The 9,874-nt window shown below is 44.2% G+C and overlaps 1 protein-coding gene across 3 annotated transcripts; it reads right to left on the bottom strand.

Moving 5' to 3' along the window:
• On the bottom strand, positions 238 to 9,828 carry NPC2 (NPC intracellular cholesterol transporter 2). 3 transcript variants are annotated; one of them, XM_018053974.1, is made up of 5 exons: positions 9,580 to 9,827; positions 5,228 to 5,335; positions 3,492 to 3,664; positions 977 to 1,094; positions 238 to 650 (listed from the first exon to the last, which is right to left on the bottom strand). In XM_018053974.1, exons 1-4 carry the CDS (start codon positions 9,659 to 9,661, stop codon positions 1,008 to 1,010), a joined length of 450 nt encoding a protein of 149 aa, XP_017909463.1. In that variant the 5' UTR covers positions 9,662 to 9,827; the 3' UTR covers positions 238 to 650; positions 977 to 1,007. The 3 variants fall into 3 exon arrangements, with proteins under 3 accessions (XP_017909463.1, XP_017909464.1, XP_005686133.1); XM_018053975.1 differs by having other exon boundaries at positions 238 to 587; XM_005686076.3 differs by having other exon boundaries at positions 238 to 1,094; positions 9,580 to 9,828.

Below are 9,874 nucleotides of genomic sequence, written 5' to 3'. Positions count from 1 at the left end.
TTCCACTAGGGGATGCTTGCCTTCACTGTTTCTTTCAAGCACCCTTGGTGGTATAAGATTGTGCAAAGTGAAGTAAACAAGGTCATTTTAAGTCAGACAGAGAGGCGAGTCCTGTGGAAAGGGAGAAACAGCAGTTTCTGAATGTCATGTCTTTACTGCACTGGGGGATCACGGGACTGGATGTTCACCTCCTATGGATCTGGGGTAACACACAGGGTAAAAGAAGTTGTCCACAGCTCAAATGCAGAAGATTGCCAAGTGTTTGTTTATTCAAAGAGACATGCATAAAGAGGTCACAAGTTAGTATTGTTAAAAAAAAAAATCAAAACACCTGCTAATCAAATGCTGCAATTAATGAAAACGACCTAAGATAGAAAAGGAGACATGAGCTAACCACAGAGAAATTTTGGTGACGCCGCTGCAGAGCAAGTCACGGCCAGAGAAACAGTTGGAGCTAGTGGTGAGGAGGCTCACTGGCCAGATGCACTGAGCTCAACGAGGCACATGGAGACAAGGAACTTGCAGGTGTGATCCCAGGTAGACGGACGCGGTCTGGAACCCATCCTCTGCTGCAAGAGCCGACAGCCCTAGGGCAAGTTATCCAGTGACCCCCAAGCAGCTTCATTCAGGTTCTGTCTGGTGACACCCTCCTTATTTCAAAAGCAAAACAACAAGACAAACAAAATCCAAACCAAAAACAAAACCCGCCAAAACCAACAAAAACCCTCCGAAACCTGAAGACAACTGAATCAATCCCTGCAGTCTCACTTTCTCTTGGAAAGACAAGTTGGATAATCCAACCCTTTTACAAAGGATAATATAAGGGCGACAGTGCCAAGCTCTCAGGTACAGGGTCTTAGACGCTTTTGGAGGTTGAGAGGCACAAAACGGCAGTCTGAAAATTCCTTTCCTCTTATGGCACTGATTGAGTTTAGACTTGATTTCTCCTCCCCTCCCTCCACCTGTGCTCTCTCACCGCCAGATGGACATATTGGCACTGAACAGCTCTAGGCTTCAACCTCTATTGGGATCTGCCAGCAGAAGAAACGTTGGTTTTTGTCATCCGTGAGTTCCCACTCCACCACCACTTTTATCTGGAGAAAGAAAAAGAATCAAGAAAAATGAAACTAGGACCTCACCTCAATCCAGAATGGGTTTAACTATGAATTTTAACTATGAATCCTAGATGGAAATTGTAACAAACTGTCTATTCCTCATACTTTTCCTCTTAAATCATGCCATCATGAAGGCTGTTTGGGTGGGATGCAGGCACAGCCTGTGTCCTTAAGCTCAGAAGGGTAAACCAAGTTACACCTAGGATTTAGTGTTAGCAGTACCACATCCTAGTTTAGTTAGCTTCTTAAATAAAATTTCTAAAGCATTCTTTTTTCTCTTAGATCAATGATACATACATGAAGGCACCCATGAAAAAGAATTTTAAAGTTAAACAATTTCACATGCATTTTGACATGATCCAGCTTCTCCCAACTATGAAGAGCAGAGAGTAAATAGTTCGATTTCTAGGTCTCAGGAAACTTACTTATTAGCTGAAAAAAGAAATGTCAAACCACAAAGGATGTCCAAAGAAGTTTAGGGTTGAATGAATACTTTCAGGGACAATGACTTTTGTGGCAATATAGCTTTGATTAACGTCCTTAAGCCATTTTTTGACATTATACCCCTATAGAGATCTCTGGCTTGACTGGTTACACTAGGAGCTGTCTCCTTTTTTAAAAAATTTCCCCCAAGGCTGGGGGAGGGGGATGCACTGTTCCTGGAAGTACTGCAATACCAGGTTGATGTGTGGAGTGGACGGAGCAAGCTCCTATTCCAACTTCCTGCTCCAAAAATTCATTTAATATATTGTCTTCGGATAGAGAATGTATCAGATATTAAACTGATAGGAACAGATACTATACTTGATCTTGGCCAAAAGCCTGAGAAGAGATCCTTCTAATTCTTAATAGATCACTGGCACCTCGGCCAGTTCTTTCATATGCGGACTTTAGCTTACTTGATTTTAGTTACAACCTCTCTTTTGTACTCAAAATGTTTCTTCAGAATGCAACATTTGGATAACAGTGATACCCAGCTTTGAAACTTGTTTGGTAACTTTTTCAAGACTAGTACACATTAACTACTGTTTTACTTACTGCACACATTAACATAGTTTGAGCTGGGTTTCAAATGAAATGTCACTTAAGCTCTGCAGAGCAACAAAACAAAAACAAACAAAAAACAAATGAAATGTCACTGACCAATAACTACCATATACTAAGTGCCTACTCTGTATCGGGTCCTAACTAGACTTAAGTTACTGAGGCTCAGATATGCCCATGATTACACGGCTGGTCTGCAAATTAACCTGCAAATCTGTCCCCGGCCTTTAGCGCCTCTGATATCTCTCAAACACAGGGGCTTCCCTAGTGGCTCGGATGGTAAAGAATCTGCCTGCAGTGCAGGAGACCTGGGTTTAATCCCTGGGTTGGGAAGATCCCCTGGAGGAGGGCATGGCAACCCACTCTAGCATTCTTGCCTGGAGAATCCGATGGACAAACGAGCCTGGTGGGCTACGGTCCATGGGGTTGCAAAGAGTTGGTTGTGCTTAGTGACTAAGCACACGTGCATGGTAAGCACAGACTCCCTATATTTGAGTCTTTTTAGAATGTTCTTTAATTACTGGCTATTTCTATGGAAAAAATGGCCAGACTGCTCCTGGTTTGACTCGATCTCCTTTTAAGAAATGCAGCTCTTTCTCTTCATTGAAAAGAGTAGTCCCTTTACTTCCTCCATTCTTACCAAGATTCATAATCGTTAACATAGGTCCATTCTAGCAGGCTCTATCTCACCTGCTCTGCAGATGAAGAGGCAGGTGTAGTAGTGTGAGTCAGAGGTGAGGGTGGGGGTGGGGTGGAGGAGAGAAAGCAGAGAGGAAAAAGCTACCACTCTGCTATGGACCTCACACATGACTGCTCTCTTGTTAAGAGATTAATGGAGAGACCAGGTTTTTCTGGTGACAATGGGACTACTTGAAATCTTGAACTATCTGATATCTAGCTAAAATTTTGTAGGGCTTCCCAGGTTGGCTTAGTGGTAAAGAATCTGCCTGCCTATACAGGATACATGGGTTCAAGCCCTGGAGAGGGAAGGATTCCCTGGAGAAGGAACTGGCAACCCACTCCAGTATTCTTGCCTGGAGAATTCCATGGACAGAGGAGCTTGGCAGGCTACAGTCCATGGGGTGGGAAAGAGCTGGACATGACTGAGTGACTAACACTCTCACTTTTCAACCATTAGGCAAGAGACAAAGAATGAAGGGACACAGTGAGAACTCAGCACCTCACGATTCCCATGCTCCTTTCCCTTAGGCATTCGCTTCTTCCTCATAGAGATGAAGGATTCCTGTTCTAATCTTTTCTTTCTGCCCCCTCTCCTCCGATTTCCAAACTAGTCACAGGACTTTCAGTGTTCTCAACCACAATGTCACTTACGGAGGGGTATTCACTCTTCACAGGTAGTTTGTTCACGTAGTTATAGGTCTTATCTTTTTCGATGGGGCATCTGATCCCAGACTTACAACCATCAGACTCAGGAATGGGAAAGGGAACTGGGATGCCCATCACAATGCCATGTACCACAGCCTTGCTACTTTGAGACTGAGTATCTAAGAGGGAAAAAAAAAAGAGAGAGAGAGAATCAGATAGCGAAAGAAATAGCCTAGTTCCAAACTCTAAATAAAGAATTCAGGCATAGTCTCATGCAATGGCATTGCTGTGATGGCAAACCGAAGTATGTACCTCTTAATTCCTAGGGTCTATTTCTCTTTGCAGTTACACTTAGTACTTCCATGAATGCTATGCAGAGAGTAATCACTCAGAAACTTGAAAAATTACTGAATTATACAAAAATAAAAATAATCAGTTGGGGCTGTTTTCTTTGCTCTTAACCCCACCTTGCTCTTCATTGCCTTTCAGTTTCTTAGAAGAATCAGAGCTATCTGGATAATAACCTTATGGAACAAGCTAACTGATTTTTGGCAGTCAACTTTTTGTTTACTATATTCATCGGATTCTGTCAAAGTATATTGTGCATCTTAAAGAGTGTGGTCTCTGAATTCTCAAATACCCTGTCCTAAGAATTCAAATAAAAATTTAGAATAAAGTGGAGAGACAATACAGAAACATAGACTAGAAGTCTCCACAGAAATGCCATGGCCTGTAACAGTAGCGAAAGCAGTAACTCTTTAGAAACTGGGTAACAGAAAGGTACATTTCTTGCTCACATTTACCCTCCAAATCAAAAGGCAGGAGGAATAAGCGTAATAAAATTAGGGCAATTGGAGTTATGAGCTATTAGATTCTTCTGGAGATCCAGAGTATTGGGTCTGTTTCTTTCTGTCTCCCAGCTGGGAATTACTTTTATTGAGAAGATACATTTTTGATTTGGAACAATAGAGGGGATGGGGTATTTCTCCAGGAGAGATAACAACTCTAGGACTTAGAGCTGTCTTTAGGCTTATGAACAAGCGATGATAGGAACTCTGAGATTTTTTTTATTAGTCTGTCTAGTTCCATAGGATAGAAAATGAGGGGAAGATTCAGAACAGCTGCCCTTTTTAGAAACAGAGCTTTTACATTTGTCTTGATTCCCGGGAATCTGAAGGAGGTGAATAAAGAAGAAATAAACAAGTTCCAGTAACATTTCTTCAAGTTGAAGAAGAAAGCTTGGACTTCTTGGTTGTTTCTTGGGTCAACAGTAAGTTCCCCAAACCTTACAGAGGCTAAGTATGAATTGCTCCTATATTTTCAGGCAGAATATAGACTTAATAACTGGAAGATATATTGCTTGAAATAACATTTTGGAAGAGTTCTAAAGTTTACAGAGTTAGGGTTGGTACTAACACTCTGCAGTCTGTAGCTAAAGAGTTGACCTTCCCATGAAATCTGCTGTGTAATATGGACCACAATAAGACAAGCTGTCTTCTCTGACCTGTGAACACATGGAAATCCCCTTTGCTTAAAGAGAGTCTGGCAACTACAGATTCCAAGAAACAGGCATGCGGGACCCAGCATGAGAAGGGTGTGTAAAAGCATGGTGTCCACTGAGAGGGAGGTCAAGGAATTCCTGACTGCAATTCCCTCCTCCTCACATTCCCACGCTCACTCCAATTCTTAGATTGATGTCACGCTTTAAGATGAATTTGAAGGTAAAAAGCACTTTTACTTACTACTGGTGAATGTGACATTAACACTGTAAGACTGTCCTTTGTGCAGTTTGCAGGGCTGGGTGGGACATGGGCTCACATTCACTTCCTTTATAACTCCGACCCCAGAACCTGCAAAAGAAGAACAACTTGTTTGGACGGGAGGGAAAACAAATCACCTTGGCTGTCTCCTACCTAATGGGAGGACCTAAAGGTGCTCTGCCTTCCCAATGAGACCACTGGGACCAGCAGAAACTGCTCATATTCGACAGGTGGAGGGGAATTAAGGAAATGATCGAGCATACACAGCCAGCTCCCCTGCTCTATAAGCTGGGAGGGCTCCACCAGGGAAAACCATCCCCACACCTCCTTCCTGACACAGGATCTGAAAGTGGCACACACGGCTTAAGTGATGACTCAAGTCACACAGCTACTGTTTCCACTTGGGATCTAAGGCCACTCTTTCCAGTTGTAATCTTGAGACTGGCTGCTCTCTCAACTGTCCTTCCCACCCCCACCCACCCTTGCTCTTTCAATCCTGCGCTGGTGGCTATCCAACTCATGGTCTCTGAGCTTTGAATACCGCCACCGATGAGAACAGTTTCAAGCACACATTTGAGATACACAGAGCAGAGGTGTATCTACTCTGGAACCCATGTTCTTCAAAATAAGTGGTTGGAGGCACGGAGTGTGACTTTTATCCCCCGCCAGTCTAAATAAGGACAAAAATACTCTGACCAAGAAAAGTTAAGCACAAATCTTTAAGAATCTTCTTACTTCACCCAGGCCCCTGAAACCAGACAGCTGAATGGGAGAGAACAGAAGTAAACAGCTGGGTGAGTTTAAGCTCTGCCACGTATATGCCATTGCTGAGCGCTAGACTCTGGGATCGGACACCTGGCTGTGAGCTCACTGGCTCCGTTAAGTACTGTGGAAACTTAAGGCAAGATACTTAGCCTCCCTGGGGCTAATAACAGTACCTACCTCAGAGAGAAGTTGAGTTAATACATTGTAACTCTTAATAAGTGCTTGAAGTGAAGTGAAGTGAAGTGAAGTTGCTCAGTCGTGTCCGACTCTTTGCGACCCGGTGGACTGTAGCCCACCAGTCTCCTCTGTCCATGGGATTCTCCAGGCAAAAATATTGGAGTGGGTTGCCATTTCCTTCTCCAGGGGATCTTCCCGACCCAGGGATCGAACCCAGGTCTTCTGCATTGCGGGTAGACGCTTTAACCTCTGAGCCACCAAGGAAGCCTTAGAACATTGTAATGCTATACAGGTATTCACCATTACTATCATTATACAGGGGCAGTTCCCAGGCGGCTCGAGTTCTAAAGAATCCACCTGCCAAAGGTGACACAAGAGACATGGATTTCATCCCTGGGTCAGGAAGATCCCCTGAAGGAGGAAATGGCAACCCATTTCAATCCTCTTGCGTGGAAAATTCCATAGACAGAGGAGCCTGGTGGGCTATGGTCCATGGGGTCACAGAGTCGGACACAACTGAGCATGAACACACACACACACATATCATCACCATCATACTGGCATTTAGTCCATGAATTCAATCTAGAGCAGCTGCTCCTGGGTGGGTTAGCAAGTTCCCCTTTGACACAAAAGTTGAGCCTCTCACCTCAAATTTACTTTGTGGGTAGAAATTCTGGATCTAGACAATAGAATGGACTGTCTCAAAAGTACAGTGTATGAAGACAAAGAAAATGGCAGGTTGAGAGCATTATCTTGGGTGGAACAGTTTCCTTGTTTTGACCAACACTGCTCCAGCTAGTTCTGTAAACCATACTTTGCTGTCCCCTATCCCAACTTGCTTCACCATCACGGCAAAGTCCTCAAAACATAAATACAAGATTCTTTCCTCTAAGTATTCTCTTCCACTCTGTCCTATCTTCTAGGATCAGGAAAAAAAATCCAGAACCTTAATCAACAACTTATTAAAAAACCAGTGCTTATGCTGACGCTTTCAACTTCTAGTTTCTATCAAGGCTGGCTCACATGATCGAGGAGGTACTGAATATCCTCAGTACCCTTTACTGATCTGAAGGGCAGTACTTAGCTACTTCGTTCAGTTTTGTTTTTTCCTTTTCTTGACAAGAGGTTCTTGGATTTCCAGTGTCAACAGAGCAAATTTCTCAGTCCTAACCCTCAAAAATTGCAAAACTAGTTTGCTCGGCCCCATTTCTGACTTGAGGAAATACCACTTTAGGAGAAAGGAGGCAAAGTAGGACTCAAAAAACCTTTTGATGTGGGCACTGAAGTTTTTTCATTGTATTTCCCAATTCAAAAGTAAATTGAAAGTCTATCACTGAAACTCTCCTTCCCTTAAGAAGTTCTTGCCATAGGTGTACACCTGGTGTTTTCACATGAGCAGACCAATCTCAGGATTCAGTTTCCTTAGTTTTTTTTTTTTTTTTTTTTAATGTTAATGCTACTGTTGAAATCCAGACTGACTCACAAACACCTGAAGAGCCTAAGCTACTCCATCTTGTAAAAGAGCTCCATTTTGCAAAGGTACCGGGCAAACAGACTAAGACTTTGGATATTGCCTAAACTTGCCCCACTGTGCACGAGCCAATCAGCCCTTAGGTTAAACCTCCTGACTTTAAGTTCAAGAATTTGTGATCTATCTTGGAAGTAATGATTTACCATGGAAATAAGAAAACCAATCAGAACCCAACACCTGACCCTTCCACAGAAGGTAACCAATTAGATGTCTCCCAACCTGGAAACTCCCGTTTTTTGAATTTTTCACGTGAGAATACCCTATATAAGCAATGTAACCCAGAGTTCAGGCCTCCTCCCTATAGCTGCTGTGTTGGTGTCAGTGGGAGCCCCAGCTCGAGCTTGGTAATAAAAACTCTCTTGCTTTTGCATCAGATATTGGCTCCCTGGTGGTCATTGGGAGATTTCGCACCCACTAGTTTCCTACTGCTTATGAGCTATAAGAACTTGGGCAAGTTACTTTGTGTGACAGTTTCAGACTGCGAGAGTTGAATGAGTTGATAAAGTTAACATAGTGTTTTCATCCAAAGTTGGATGAAAGTTTAATGGAGGGAAGTTTAATGGAGGGAAAGGCAGTAATGTAAGGGGATAATACCGTCTTTCAAATGCCAGTCTCCTAGTTCAGTGGAGCAGCATTTGTTAAGCATTAGTAGGCCCGCAATTTTTATTTCTTGATCACTCCTAGTCCTAGTCCCCAGTTCTGCTCTTGCCTCAACATTAATTTTGGAAATATAGTGGAAAGAGTATTTATTCCCTCATTTACTTTTCCAACAAATATTTATTGGACAGTTACTATTACCTGGGCACTGGGTGTAAAGAAGCACATTTATTCAGCTTGTCATTATGCTGTGTGATTGGGTGAGTTACTCAACATCTCTGAAACTCAGTGATTGACTATCTGTGTGCGTGTGTGCTCAGTCATGTCTGACTCTTTGCGGCCTCAAGGACTGTAGCCCGTGAGGCTCCTCTGTCCATGGGATTTCCCACCCAAGAATATTGGAATGGGTTGCCATTTCCTCCTCCAGAGGATCTTCCCGACTCAGGAATCAAACCTCCTCTCTTGCATCTCCTGCATTGGCAGGCAAGTTCTTTACCACTAGTGCCACCTGGAAAGCCCATGATTGATTATAGGATCTCCAAGTTTCCTTCCAGTTCACAAATTTTATAAAGTCAGTTTCATTTCTCTTTCACTTATCATTACACCTCTCCACTTCAGAAAAGCTCTGCTCAAACATTTAATTTGGATAGATTTGACTGAAGGAACTCAATTTCTACCCCGTTGTATTTCTCCAACCACAGCTGCAAGAGAGGGTTATGCATCACAAGTTGCGACCAGAAACAAGAGTTTTATAAATAGGAGGAGAAAACCGGAAAGAATTAAAAGTGTCATAGCCCAAAAGGAAGCCCTAAAGGAATAGCTCATGAAAGGAGAATTGACTTTTGATGTGTCATCAAAAGGGAAATGTAAAAAAAAGCAAAAGGAGTGGGGACGGAACGGGCATCCAAGACACAAGGCATAATAAAGAGAGGTTTTGCACCGCACCCCTGACGCCGCAAGCGGCAAGTGAACCTTCGGCTGTTTGCCCTACAAACTTTGGGAAACTTCAGCAAAAAGCCCACCTCCAGGAATGTGCTGGGACCCAAACATGGGTTGATGAGATAAAGTTGTGAGAGGTCGCGTTTTATCCAGGCCAGCACCTTGTCCCCTACCCCAACTGACTTCAGCCCACTTCACGAAGGGTCCGAGGCTGAGCCTGGCTGCTCGCAGGACCCGTCAAACCCAGCCCAGCAGTCTTAGCATCAGATTCTGTCAGGGGCTCCCGCAGAGGGCGCGGGAACTTCGGACTGGCCCCGGGGCTCACCGCAGTCCTTGAATTTCACCGGCTCGGCCAGGGCGGAGGCACTGAGTGCCAGGAACAGGAACGAGACGGCCAAGAAACGCATCGCTGCTGAGGCTCCAAGCTCAAGGAAGGAGAACCAGCTGTCTCGGTCACAAGATAAAGTCTTCAGGGACGGGCCGGGCCGGGGGAGGAGCCCAGTCAGGCGGCTGGTCACTGGCCAGCGGGGCCGAGGCCTGTCCGCGCCCCGCCCCCGGGTCCACGGAGCCAGACAAGGGCTCCGAGACTCTAGCAAACTCCGCCCATCCGCTCCGCTCCG

This window comes from Capra hircus, chromosome 10, assembly GCF_001704415.2.
Source record: "Capra hircus breed San Clemente chromosome 10, ASM170441v1, whole genome shotgun sequence".
NCBI lineage: Eukaryota > Metazoa > Chordata > Mammalia > Artiodactyla > Bovidae > Capra > Capra hircus.
The sequence above is the reverse complement of the archived record's forward strand: the minus strand, read 5'-3'. Positions and strand labels throughout refer to the sequence as shown.

What these genes read in the sequence shown, in the direction of transcription:
- NPC2 (XM_005686076.3), bottom strand. Translation starts at nt 9,661, where the DNA reads ATGCGTTTCTTGGCCGTCTCGTTCCTGTTCCTGGCACTCAGTGCCTCC. An exon ending in GGTGAAATTCAAGGACTGCG is followed by an intron (nt 5,336 to 9,579) that starts GTGAGCCCCGGG and finishes CTTCTTTTGCAG; the next exon opens with GTTCTGGGGTCGGAGTTATA. An exon ending in TAATGTCACATTCACCAGTA is followed by an intron (nt 3,665 to 5,227) that starts GTAAGTAAAAGT and finishes TTTCCCTCTTAG; the next exon opens with ATACTCAGTCTCAAAGTAGC.